Below are 13636 nucleotides of genomic sequence, written 5' to 3' on the forward strand. Positions count from 1 at the left end.
TCTACACATATTCGTGACCCGCCCCCTCCTGGTTAACTGAGCTGGCTCATTGTCACTGCAGCAAAGCATCCGATGAAACCCAGAGCCACACCCCACTTGTGACCCAGACTGGTTCTGACTGAGCCCAGTACGTTCTCAGGCACACTACACTCTACCACAGGAAAATAATTTGACAGCAGAGCCCAGCTTCCTCCTCCTTCCAGCCCCTCTGGGCTCCCCATGTTTGTTTTAGCTGGGTAAGAGTAACTCTGATTAGCATCATTTACATGAACAACTTACCACTTATGTCTAATTACCATATGGCACAACAATGATTATGCATATCGTTAAATATGTGCCAGATTAATTGTGTTGCTCACTGTATTTGATTACAACAGCAATCTTGGGTGTAATCAGGGTACATTCAGCTTCCATGACGATCTCAAGGTCATCTAGTTACTGTTTAAAAATAATAGAATACTACCGGGCAGTATTCTTGGGAAATAAAGCCTACTTCTAAAGCCAGATGTTAATAACAATAATGGTAGCTACATTTATCCAAGGTCTACAACATTATGAGCCTGATGATATTTCAACCTCACTATAATCCTATGAGCTAAGTATCACTTTCCTATTTCATACATGAAGGGACTTAAATGACTTGCCTATGGTCACAGCTAGAACTGGGATTCACACTCAGATCTGTTGGTCTTTCCTCTTGGCCAAGTAAATGGAGGGAGTGCACGAAGGAAATGGGCACATGGGCCTCATAGCTGAGAATGACTTTCACATGCTTGTACGACACTCTGGATTAGTAAGGTCACACCACATATACCAAATATTCACTTGGGAAGGTTACAAAAGTATGTTGTGCGTATGCACACACAACCACACAGGAATTCATTTCTTCCTCTATTACCTATATTTATTTTGAGCGCCTGGGCTGGACTTCATGTGAATCTGTCTGCCCTGCCCTCAGCAAGAAAAGCAGGAGCTAAGAGTTAACAGAGAGAATCTGAACTGAGTGGGCAAAAGGTTTTCACACAGTGAAACAGAGAAATGGCGAGACGGAAACTCTCAGCAGCAGCTGAGAGAAGAGGGAGGGTGTCAAGCTGTGTACAGCAGTTCCTAGCCAGTGAGTAAAGAGGAAGGTGAGCAAAGGGAACAAGAGCTCTGGTGGACTTTTTAAGGGGACATTTACAAAACCTTTACCTCATCCATGATTTGATGACAATGTAAGGTCCAATACAAATAGACAGCACCATCTTGACGTCCGAGTAAGATAGACAAACACAAACTAGTTCATACCCATTCACTCTGCACCACAGCTGTAGAATTGTGTCTATGACTGGTAACAATCAAATTTCTCTACTCCTTGTTTATTTTGTATTATTTTAAATGTACATAAAGTTCTGTTTTCTAGGAAAGTAATGAGACCATAACAATAAATAATAATAAACAGGTAATGTTGTTTGCTTGGTTTTATAATTCTCTCTGCTGCCCATAATAGAAGACAACCAAAAGTATATATTAAAAACAAAACCCAGCAGCTAATTCCTGTAACAAAGAGGATAATAATTAACTGTTGCTAATATATTTATTTAGAGTTCAAAGATCCTATTGGTCTCTCCCAAATGTATGACACTATATGTTGGCAGATTTTTCAGTAGCGGGGCCAGGAATCAGCTTGACCTGAGTTCAAGTTCTAGTTTCATCCCTTATTGACAGTGTGAGCTGAAATTAGAAACTTAACTACTCTGAGCCTCAGTTCCTCCATCTGTAAAATGGGAATAGTAATTCCTACCTCGTGGAATAGTTGAGAATTAAATAATATAATGCATGCAATGAGATTATTAGCACAATGCCAGGCATTTGTTGAATAATTATTGTTGCTACACATCAAATGGTATTGCTATTTATAGATCTTGGTCATTTAAAACAAAGGTATTAAAAGCTCATACGTGAATGCAACACTGTCTTAAAGGTAATGAAAGAGAAGTATGGGTTGACTGTGTGACCTTTAAGAATGTTTTACTTACCCATAAATACAAGAGATGTCGATAACCACGTCTATCATATCACAGCACAGCTCATAGGTTTGCATATCCACCGGGGTACTATCAGTTGCGATATAAATTTTACTGACCACATCAAATAGAAATGCCTTTTCAATCCCAGAATTCTGAAACAAAAAGAAGATGCTGCCTTACAGTAACAGCTGATTTCAAACATCATAGTTAGATAAAATTATATGCCATCCTCAATGTAAAATTGCATCACTAAAAATTTAAGTTGTGGCACTTCATTACATCTTAAACTTCATAGTCATAAACTTCTTAACAATGGAACTGCATCAGAAACGAAAAGTAGAAGTTAATTACTGTAAATCATTAACTTTAAGTAAACAAATTGGGCAGTGTTTCTCAACTCCTAGAGGTGTACCTGTAGTACAGAAAAAGCCAAGTAACAAAACTAACCAACATAGTATTATACACCAAAAAAAGTGCATTTTATCAACTGTAAATTAAAAAAACAAATTTAAAAAATCTAAACAAACAAAAAGCCCACTGCCATTGAGTCGATTCCGACTCATAGCAGCTCTAGAGGAGAGAGTAGAACTGCCCCATACATTTTCCAAGGAGCTGCTGGCAGATTTGAACTAACGACCTTCTGGTTAGCAGCTAAACTCTAAAAAAAACAAACTAACCCCAAACTGTGCAGTGACAGGGCCAATGTGAGTCCAATTAATAGGTCTCCTAAAGTGACCCTGCTCACCTGCAACTCTGCAGAGTCTGCCTGGAGCTGGTGGTTTGTAGGACTCATTCAGCACATTCTTCATATGGTGTTTGTTAAACAAATAAAAATATATTTAACAATATATGACCTATTGCCAAAATCAAGTTTTATGCCGCCTATCTTAGAGCTCTATCAATACTGAATGATCACCTACAGCTTGAATAAATACTCCAACTCTACCAGTGAAACACAGGAGTGAAAATTTAAGGGACGCAAAACAGTATCTATGAGCGCCTCTATGCTCACTGCACTGAGGGCTGCCAGAGGCACAGGTCAGGCTGGTGGGCAGGCAGGAGTGGGGATCACCTCTGAGGAAGCGGCACGGCGGGGTGGCCTAGCACACTCTGCAGGGTAAAAGTACAGTGAGAAAAGTCACTGCCTCTCAAGATATTTGCAAAATTGAAGTTTGCCAATTAAAAAAAAAAAAAAAATCAAAGGGTAATCTTCAAAAGTAACACTCAAGTGACCTTGAATTGCAATAAGCATGAGCAGAAGTAAGTAGATTTTTTTTACTCTTGCAACGTCATTCTCAAATTCTGCAAAACATAGGCATATTATGTACTTACTGAGATAAAGATGTTTAGCAAATTCTCCAGGGTTGGGAGTTGTGGGATCAGTTTCTGGACTACTTTGCTAAAAGCTTCAAATATTGAATGATCATAGATGCTTGTCAGATAAAAGCTGAAAGAGGAAACAATATTTCATCACGTTTTCCTTTTGACTGAGGACTAGATTGCTTAGGCTATGTTGTAACACCAGTAACCTCTCTTCAGTATCTACAGTTCTAACACGCACTTTCTATTCCTTCAAATTAAAAATGACCTCTGTAAAAAAATGAGCAAGCCACCCTACTCCACCTTCAAAAATCAAGAACTATGGCTCTTCTTGCCTGCTGACTGGCTGGATTAGAAGGCTTACAAATGCAGCAGTACGTGCCCATACCATCTTCCTCAGATTCTGCAAGACAATCATTTTTACACACTCCTGCCAGGTTGTCCAAGGAGCCTTGGTGGTGCAACAGTTAAGCACTCAGCTGTGAACTGAAAGGCCAGCAGTTCAAACTGGTGGGAGAAGAAAGGCCTGGCGATTTGCTGCTGTGAGATTATAGCCTAGAAAACCCTATGTGGCGGTTCTGCTCTGTCATATGGGATCACGATGAGTTGAAAATCGACTCGGTAGCATACAACCACAGACAACATTAGCGTGTCCAGTTAGTAGCTATCATATTAGGGATACTGAAACATCTCATTTTTTCATTCTCTGATGTGCAAAATGAATGATGCATGTACCACCACACTAAAAATGACTGCAAAGTGGTTTTCCTCTGTGGACATCTCTATTTGAATTATTTTCAGAATACTCCTCTACTTATGATTATACCTGCTGCTGTCCAGTAGATTCCAACTCATGAAGACCCCATGTGTCACAGAGTAGAACTGTTCATAGGGTTTTCTTGGCTATAATCTTTATAGAAACAGATCACCAGGCCTTTCTTCCAAGCCACTCTGGGTGGGTTTGAACTGCCAACATTTCAGTTCCTAGTTAAGCACAAACTGCACCACCCAGGGAGCCATTTTTGATTATAGATACTATCATATTTATGAAGAACTGAAAACTTCAACATCTATTAATTTATTGGATTATGTCCAGGGTTTTATGTTATGTGCTTCATACTTGAGGGGGGAGAATCTTAGCTTTGACCATATGCTTAAACAAAAACACTACTTTTACCAACGATTAGAATAAGCACATTCAAAGCTTGCTTTTCCCAAATCCTATCCCAATGTCTACAGCACAAAATAGGGTAAACGGGTAAATGACTGCACATGCCAAGCCAGTCATGGTGACTTTGGACCCCAAACCTGCTTTTTTCCATCTAATACTGAGACCTCAGCACGGTTTCTGTTCTCACCTGAGGTGAATTTTTTCTAATCCAGCATCTGCAAGGTCATCATTTGCCCTCTGGTGAATATCTCTTTGGGTTTCAATTTTGTGGTCATCTGACAAGCCATCCACTTTATGAATAAACACCTCAAAGTTGATGTCGGTGTTGACTTTGTAGGCCCTGGTCACTGTGAGGTGGAGCCTGGCCAAGGCTTCCATGTAATCGTCCTAGGAACAAAGACGCACCCTGTTAGTGCAGGCGCCAGAAGAAGTGGCTTGGCTTCCTGAAGCCTTCTAAACTGCCTTCCATATATACACCCTTATCTCTGGAAACTACATGAGTACAACCCCAAAAATATTTTGCAAAGGCCAAAATAATTCTATGGTTTCACAGAATTCAAATCTGAAAACTTAGGTTTTCTTAAAGACTAGTGAAAGGCAGCTGTAGAAGGGAATGTAAAATGATTCAGCCAGTGCAGAAAACAGTTTGGAGGTTCCTCAAAAAGTTAGATTACTTTATGACCCAGCAATTCCACTCCTATATATACACCTAGAAGAAGAAAAGCTAGGTACTCAAACAAATATGTGTATATGCATGGACATAGCACCACTACTCACAATAGCCAAAAGGCAGAAATCCCCCAAATGTCCATTAACTAATGAATGGATAAACAAAATGTGGCACATACATACAATGGAATATTACTAGCCATAAAAAGAATGAAGTACTGATACATGTTATAATATGGCTAGACCTCAAAAATATTTTAAGTGAAGGAAGCCAGCCACCTAAAAACATTGTAAGACTCCATTTATATGTAAGATCCAGAATAAGCCAATTCATAGACACAGAATGCAGATTGGTGATTGCCAGGGGTTGAAGGGAGGGGAGATGGCGAGAAACTGCTTAATGGGCGAAGGGTTTTATTGTGGGGTGATGAAAATGTTTTGGATGTGAATGCACTAAATACCACTGAATTGTTCCTTTTAAATTGGCTAATTTTAAGTTAGGTGAATTTCACCTCAATAATTTTTAAAAAATAAAAAGTTACGTAGCTGTAGGCAGTTGTGATTTAGGTTGATGACACTCGTAACGACCAGAGTTACAGGTGTCTACATAGCTTGTCAAAAATTAGGGATTGTTGGTCATTGGGATTCATGAAGAAAAACTGGCCCCACAACACCTAGGACCTCCCTGGGATCATTCTTCCCAGCTTTCCAAGACTCTTGGTAAACTGAGATCAACAACAAGAGATAGAGACACGATATGGGTCACTGGGCAGAGGGGGAAGGAACCATTAGGAAAAAAGTTGAGAATCAGTGGTCTAGAGTAGAGGTCAGTAAACCTTGGCCCATGGGCCAAATTTGGTCCACTGCCCATTTTTTGTAGATAAAGTTTTATTGGAACACAGTCATACTCATTTGATTATGTATTGTCTATGGCTGCTCTCATGCTACAACAGCAGAGCTGAGTAGTTTTCCTCTGTGGAAACTCCTCAGAGATAGTAGTTTGCAAAGCCTAAAATATTTACCATCTGGTCCTTTACAGAAAAATGTTGTCAACCCTTGGTCCAAAGTAATTTTCCTAAATTACACAATACACAAAGTAATTGCCCTTTACAGAAAAATGTTGTCAACCCCTGGTCCAAAGTAACTGCCCTAAATTACACAATACACCATTCTAACTCCCACATATGACATGGGGTCGCTATGAATTGGCATCAATTTGGTGGCAACCAACAACATACAACACTCAACACCTACATAATAATAAAAGGGACATCTGTGTATCCATCTCTCAGTCTAAGAAATAAAACAGTAGACGCTGAAACCCAGTGTTTCCCCCCATTCTCCCAGCCCACCTTATTCCTCTACCTGCCCTCCACAGGCAACCACCGTGCTAAGTTTAGTATTTACTCCCACTCATCTCTTCATACATTTGATACATACATACATACCCCTAAACAACATACAGAATTCACTGAGATCATTTTAAAATTTATAGAAGAATCAAGCTGCCCCAAATCAATTTTATAATTTGCCTTTTTCTCTCAACTTTATGTCAGTGAGATTCACCTATAATGAACTACATAACTCCAGTGCATAATTCCTTTTAACTGCTCTACCAATTATGTATTAGTATAAACAATGATAATGTGGACAGTCTCATGCACATGTTTGTGCCTGTTTGTGAGTTTTCCGGGGCTTGCACTGAGGGCAAGTTCACTCTGGTTTGAACCCCTGCTGATAATTTGCATTTCCAACAAGTTCCCAGATGATGCTAATGCTGCTGGTTAGGGACCAGTTCTGAGAACCACTAGTAAGTACAGCAGTGGTTCTCAAAATTTATTATACATGAGAGTCCTTGGGGATTGCCATAGTCATCTAGTGCTGCTGTAACAGAAGTACCACAAGTGGATGGCTTCAACAAACAGAAGTTTATTCTCTCACAGTCCAGTAGGCTAGAAGTCTGAATTCAGAGCACTGGCTCCAGGGGAAGGCTTTCCCTCTCTGTGGGATCTGAAGGAAAGTCTTTGTCATCCATCTTCCCTTGGTCAGGGAGCATCTCAGCACAGGAACCTCAGGTCCAAAGGATGCGCTCTGCTCCTAAACCTGTTTTATTGGTGTTATGAGGTCTCCATGTCTCTCTGCTTGCTTCTCTTTTATATCTCAAAAGAGATTGGCTTAAGACACTATCTAATCTTATAGATCACATCAATATAACTGCCGCTAATCCACTTTATTATATCGTAGTAACAGGATTTACAACTTACAGGAAAATCACATAAAATGGTGGACAATCGTACAATACCGAGAATCATGGCCCAGCTAAGTTGACAGATATTTTGGGAGGACACAATTCAATCCATGACAGGGATCTTGTTAAAATGTAGATTCTGATTCAGGATATCTGGGGTGGAAATGCAAATCCTCCCCAGGGGTTGAAACCAGAACAAGGCCTGGCTGGGTCATAGGTATGCACACCTTCAACTTGAATATACAGTGTTATAGAGTGCCCCATGCTCCAGACACCCTCACCAATATATGGTGTTACCAGGTCTCTTAATTTTTTACTAGTTTGAAGGGTGTGGACAGGTTCTATTTTTATAGCCAAAAACAAAAGAGATTTATAAGACAGAACTTAAAGGACTTTTCATCACCCATTATGACTGTTGTTGTTAGGTGCTATCGAGTTGAGTTTTGACTCATGGTAACGCTATGTGATAGAGAAGAACGGCCCCAAAGGGCTTTCTAGGCTGTAATCTTTACAAAAAGGAGCCCTGGTGACAGTGATTAAAGTACTTGGCTGCTAACCAAAAGGCTGGTGACTCGAACCCACCAGCCGCTTCACAAGAAAAAGATGTGGCAGTCTGCTTCCTTAAAGATTTGCAGCCTTGGAAACCCTATGGGATGGTTCTATTCTGCCCTATATGGTCGCTATGAGTCAGAATCGACTCAAGGGCAGTGGGTTTGGTTTTAGCTTAATCTTTACGGAAGAAGCCCTGGTGACACCCAGCAGCTCTGTAGGAGGAAGACCTGGCAATCTGCTCCCACAAAGGTTACAGCCTAGGAAACCCTATGGAGCAGTTCTACTCTGCTATGTAGGGCTACTGAGTTGGAATTGACTTGATAGCACTCAACAGCAACAACAGTCTTCACGGAAGCAGGTCACCAAGTCTTTCTCCTGTGGAGCCGCTGGCTGGGTTGGAACTGCCAACCTTTCAGTTACCAGCAGAGTGCTTAACCTTTGCACCACCAGGGCTCCTATTACGACTCTAAACCTGAACAAATACAGAAAGCCAATATAACAGGGGATTTTTTTTTTTTTGCATTCTTTCCCAAACTAAATAAAAACTTATGCCTAGTCTCTAGACAAACCAAAACATTAAAGATAGTAATAGAAAAACATGAACACAGGAAAAATAGCAAATGGAGTCTTCTCACCCTTCACACTCTGTCAAGAGTTGTTTACAATGAAAGGCAAATACTACACATAGAGGCCAGCAGATTAAGCGTTTTAGAAGTAAAAATTCTAGATTAATGATTTGCAGCACTTTTTTAACACCTTAAAATATCTCAAAAACTAATGTTGCTACTGTATGCTTCCACACATATGAAATCCTAGAAAAGGCAAACAACAGTGACAGGAAGCCGATCAGTGGTTGCCTAGGAATGGGGGTTAAGGGGGCTGTCTCAGAAACACCACCAGCAGACTGTTTACAGTAGTGGAAACATTCTACATCCTGATTGTGGGGATGGTTACATGGTGCATGTCGTGGATTGAATTACTTCCCCCCAAAATACGTGTCAACTTGGTTACACCACAATTCCCAGTATTGTGTGGTTGTCCTCCATTTTGTGATTTTCCTACATGTTATAAATCATAATTTCTGCCTGTGGTTAAAGAGGGTTAGGGTGGGATGTAACACCTTGCTCAGGTCACAACCCTAATCCAATGTAAAGGGAGTTTCCCTGGGGTGTGACCTGCACCATCTTTGATCTTACAAGAGATTAAAGGGAAGGAAGCAGAGAGTTGGGGACTTCATACCACCAAGAAAGAAACATCAGGAGCAGCGTGTATCCTTTGGACCCAAGGTTCCTGCTTGGAGAGGCTCCCAGTCCAGGGGAAGATTGATGAGAAGGAACTTCCCCCAGAGCCAACAGAGAGAGGGCCTTCCTCTAGAGCTGACACCCTTAGTTTGGACTGTGGCCTACTGGACCGTGAGAGAATAGATTTTTCTTTGTTGGAGCCATCCGCTTGTGGTATTTCGGTTATGGCAGCACTAGATGACTAAGTGCATAAATGTCAAAACTCATTCAACTGTGCATGTAAATGGGTACATTTTACTGTATGTAAATTCTACTTAAACAAACAATTATTATTGCTTACATCTTAAACTGAAGAAGGGAGTTAAGGGGGCATGCCTGTGAGTGAAACAAACCAATGTGAAGACAGCATCGCCATCTCCAACAATCAGGAACTACTTCTCTGACCTCCCTGGCCAAGCATATAAAATCACCCCCACGGTCTGATTACCAACTGTCACAGATTGAATTTGTCCCAAAAATATGTGTATCAATTTGGTTAAGCCATGGTTCCCAGTATTGTATGATTGTCCACCATCCTGTCATCTGATGTGATTTCCCTGTGTTGTAAATCCTATCACTATGATGTTAATGAGATGGGATTAGGGGCAGTTATGTTAATGAGGCAGGACTCAATCTACAAGATCAGATTGTGTCTCAAGCCAAACTCTTGAGATATAAAAGACAGAAGGGAACAGAGAGACAGGGGGACCTCATACCACCAAGAATGCAAAGCTAAGAGCAGAGTGCATCCTTTGGACCCGGGGTTCCTGCGTGGAGAATCTCCTTGATCGGGCAAGAATGATGACAAGGACCTTTGCACAGAGTCAACAGAGAGAGAAAGCCTTCCCCTGAAGCTGGCACCCTGAATTTGGATTCTAGCCTACTAGACTGTGAGAGAATAAACTTCTGTGGTTAAAGCCAACCATTTGTGAAATTTTGTTACAGCAGCACCAGATGACTAAAACACCAACTACCTGATGAAGAGGTACATAGCTATAAGCACTCAAAAATGACATTAAAAGGAAGAGAGAAAAAAGGAATACTTGGTTTATTAGAGTAGAGGGACTGGAAATGATGTTTCCCATTTTGAAATGTCTGTATTTGTTATTATCTTCCAGGACAAATAAAAACAGAGGGGAAAATACTGCCTAGTGTTTACTTCAATATTAGATCTAGGAATTACTGGAAGGTCATAATCACTGACACGGGCCAAATTCTCTTTTGGATCCAAGGCGTATGTGGAAGGGCTTCAGGGGGCAGGGGTGGCCCTGGAGACTCTGTGGGGCATCAGGTCCCATGTTTCCCTCAGGGAAAGTCACTCTGGATGTGCTTTCATTTTCTTTGCTTTCACAACCTTCTGTGAGGACATACTTTCTCCCTGGCGATATATTTATCTGGCAATCCTGTGATTATGAAGAATTCACAAGCAGGAAATAAAAATACGAGGTGTCAGACCAACAGAGCACTGCTTAGAAATAAAGCAAATGCCACTAAAGAGCTGCCTAGACGCTTCCCTACAGTTTGAATTTTTTTGGTGCTTGTAATCACATCACATAGATTCCTGCAAAAGAGATTTTTAAGTCTATTTCCGATAGAAAAATTTATTAGATAAGTTCTGAAACTGCTTATTGAGTTATTTGTTATTTTTGGTAAACGACAGACCTCAACAATGTATTTCCCACACTTTTTTTTTTTTTTTTCTAAGAATGCAGGTTCAAAAGAGGAAATTTCTCAGACCTTTCTATGCCCTGTAGCTTAAAAAAGAAAACATATTTACCAACCCAAATTGAATGTCTGCTTTTCATGTTTAGGTGAAATTAAAACCAAATTACAGCTGCAATTTTAAAACAGGCAAGTATGCCTTATTTTAGCCACATTAGAGCCATATTACAAACACATGAGATAGATCTGCACTGGATATTTGAATTCCATAAACATAAACTGCTACGCAAGCACAACATGGTATTTAGGTGAGTACTTACTAAGCCACTGTCTTGAAATGATGAATAATCTGTTTGGAATCTACTTACCCATGGGTAGGGCTGCTACTACCTAGTGCAACAACTACAGAAACGGGCAGCGTGTCTTGGGGAGAAAGATGGAGCTTGGGAGAGACAGATGAGTGGCACAACCCGGAGCTCCCCTGCGAAACCACACACACTCCTGCTGCTCCCCTCGGGCTCCAAGCTCCCTAATTTATGGGCTGCCAGACGTGAAGCAGGAAGACAGGGGTATTGCCAAGGGCACAGATGGGCCAGAAAACAGGTCAGTACAAGTGGGACGGTCAGGAAAGCAGCTACCGACAGCAGACTATGGACCTGAGGCAGGTCCCTGCAAACACGCGCAACACACTCATTTCTGGATGGGCCACGATAGGAGAGTTAACTGCTTGTTGTAGAGCACCAGGAGAAGACTACATAGATCAGTCTCCTCAACACCCACCAAAGAAGAAAGAATCTCTTCTAACCACATGGTCATGCTTCCACAGCACACAGGATGTATATATACATCCATTCGTTTAGAACTGAAAGGCTTGGGAGAAAGTTTCATAATTGTATTAAACAGACCCCTAGCCCCCTGAATAATGTACTATCCACTCAGGCATGCGCAGTCTTCTCAGAGAATGGTTTTCCAAGTGTGGGTTCAGAACCATTATCACTAAAAGTCTCCATCACCCCTTCATCTGTAACACCACTGGTGTTCATGGAAGAGCTGTGAGTGCAGCTGAGGCAATGCCTGCCAGCAGGTGGCCAATCGGTCTCCTTGTAGGTCCACAGTTTCCAGGAAATGCCGTAACCTTCAGAGTGAATTTGGTGCATACCTGTTTGACCTGTTGTTCCCTTTTATTCCTCGTAGCTGGGCATGCCTTCAGGCTGGGGCATGCATGACAGACTTTCTAAGAGTACATAAGCACAGACAGGTTTAAGAGCACCAATATCCCAATTCTGCTACACGTAAACCAGTTGCCATCAAGCCGATTCTGACTCATGGCAGCCCTGTGTGTGTCATACTAGAACTGTGCTCCAGAGGGTTTTCAATGCCTGATTTTTCAGAAGGAGATCTCCAGGCCTTTCTTCCAAAGTACCTCTGGGTGGACTCAAAACTTCAACCTTGTGGTTGGCAGCCAAGTGAGTTAACCTTTGCACCACTCAAACTCCCTGCTACATGTGTGCTTTCATGATCAGTAGAGACCTACCACCTGTGGTCCTGCAGTTTCCCTTCTCCACCCTCTCTTCACACTTTACTAGACAAAGGCACACTCCTTAGCCTACTTGAATCTTACTCCAGTAGACACTGGCCTCTGGGTATAAAAAACCCCCTGTGTCCAAGAGACAATTCAGAATGCTGGACTGAGTACTGATAAAGTCAATCACTCTAATGACTGGGTAATAGGCTCTGCAAGACAAACCAACTTCCCCCGTAGGGTTTCTCCAAGGAGCAGCTAGTGGATTCGAACTGCTGGTTAGCAACTGAGCTCTCAACCACGTGCCACCAGGGTTAGACAAGGGTTTCCTAATTCTTTGCTTTCAACAAAGTTGGATGAGGGCCTAATCAGGACATCTGTTTTATAAAATATTTAAAAATAATTTTTCATGACAGGAAAACTGAAAAATTCGGAAAATATAACTTGGAGGGAGTTTAAATAATTGAGCAAATACTATAAACAAAACTCATGGACATTCACCTGTTTATTTAGGTGAACAAAATTTCTCAGTGCTTACGTCTATACGAAAACAAAAATAGAACTGATGCCAAATCCTGTCTTATTCAAGCATGGACAAAATATCCATCTTACTAAGAGATATGTTTCCAATCAAATTTTACTTTTTATATTCAATAATCATCTATAAAACTGCAAAATACAGTTATGCTATCTTGTGTTCCAGTAATAATTTTAATAATTTGATTTAGAAGAAAAATGTTCACACTTAGAACTATTTGATCATAGGAAAAATAATAAACCTTTTAACGTGTAAATTTACATACATTTTTATTGCAGAGACCAATTACCGTTGCTGTCGAATCAATTTTGACTCATAGTGACTCTATAGGACAGAGTAGAACTGTCCCATAGAGTTTCCAAAGCTGTAATCTTTATGCAAGCAGACTGCCACATCTTTCTCCCAATGAGCGAGCGGCCGGTGGGTTTGAACTACCAACCTTTCAGTTAGCAGCCAAGCACTTAACCACTGTACCGCCAGGGCTCCTTCTGTTACAGAGAAGCTGTGATGTTTTATAGATGCTTTCCAGGTTATCAAAGGGGGGATGACATATATTTGCCGTCACGGCTAGCGTGATGCCCTCTATCCTGAGAGGTTTCCTATGTCTATGATTGGCTGAGATACAAATAGCTCCCTATGAGTTAGTTATGGAGTTCCGGTGGTAC

The 13636-nt window shown here is 41.1% G+C and overlaps 1 protein-coding gene across 1 annotated transcript in view; it reads right to left on the minus strand.

Annotated features, from left to right (window-relative positions):
* The window catches only part of RRAGD (Ras related GTP binding D), a 51718-nt gene that overhangs the window by 16907 nt on the left and 21175 nt on the right, over window positions 1-13636 (minus strand). The window contains exons 3-5 of the mRNA XM_049897253.1: window positions 4688-4887; window positions 3342-3456; window positions 2019-2161 (exon numbers count right to left, since the gene is read on the minus strand). Coding sequence (XP_049753210.1) covers window positions 2019-2161; window positions 3342-3456; window positions 4688-4887 — 458 coding nt within the window. The remainder of the gene's footprint in view (window positions 1-2018; window positions 2162-3341; window positions 3457-4687; window positions 4888-13636) is intronic.

The sequence above is a fragment of the Elephas maximus genome, chromosome 1 (genome assembly GCF_024166365.1).
Source record: "Elephas maximus indicus isolate mEleMax1 chromosome 1, mEleMax1 primary haplotype, whole genome shotgun sequence".
NCBI classification, from domain to species: Eukaryota; Metazoa; Chordata; class Mammalia; order Proboscidea; family Elephantidae; genus Elephas; species Elephas maximus.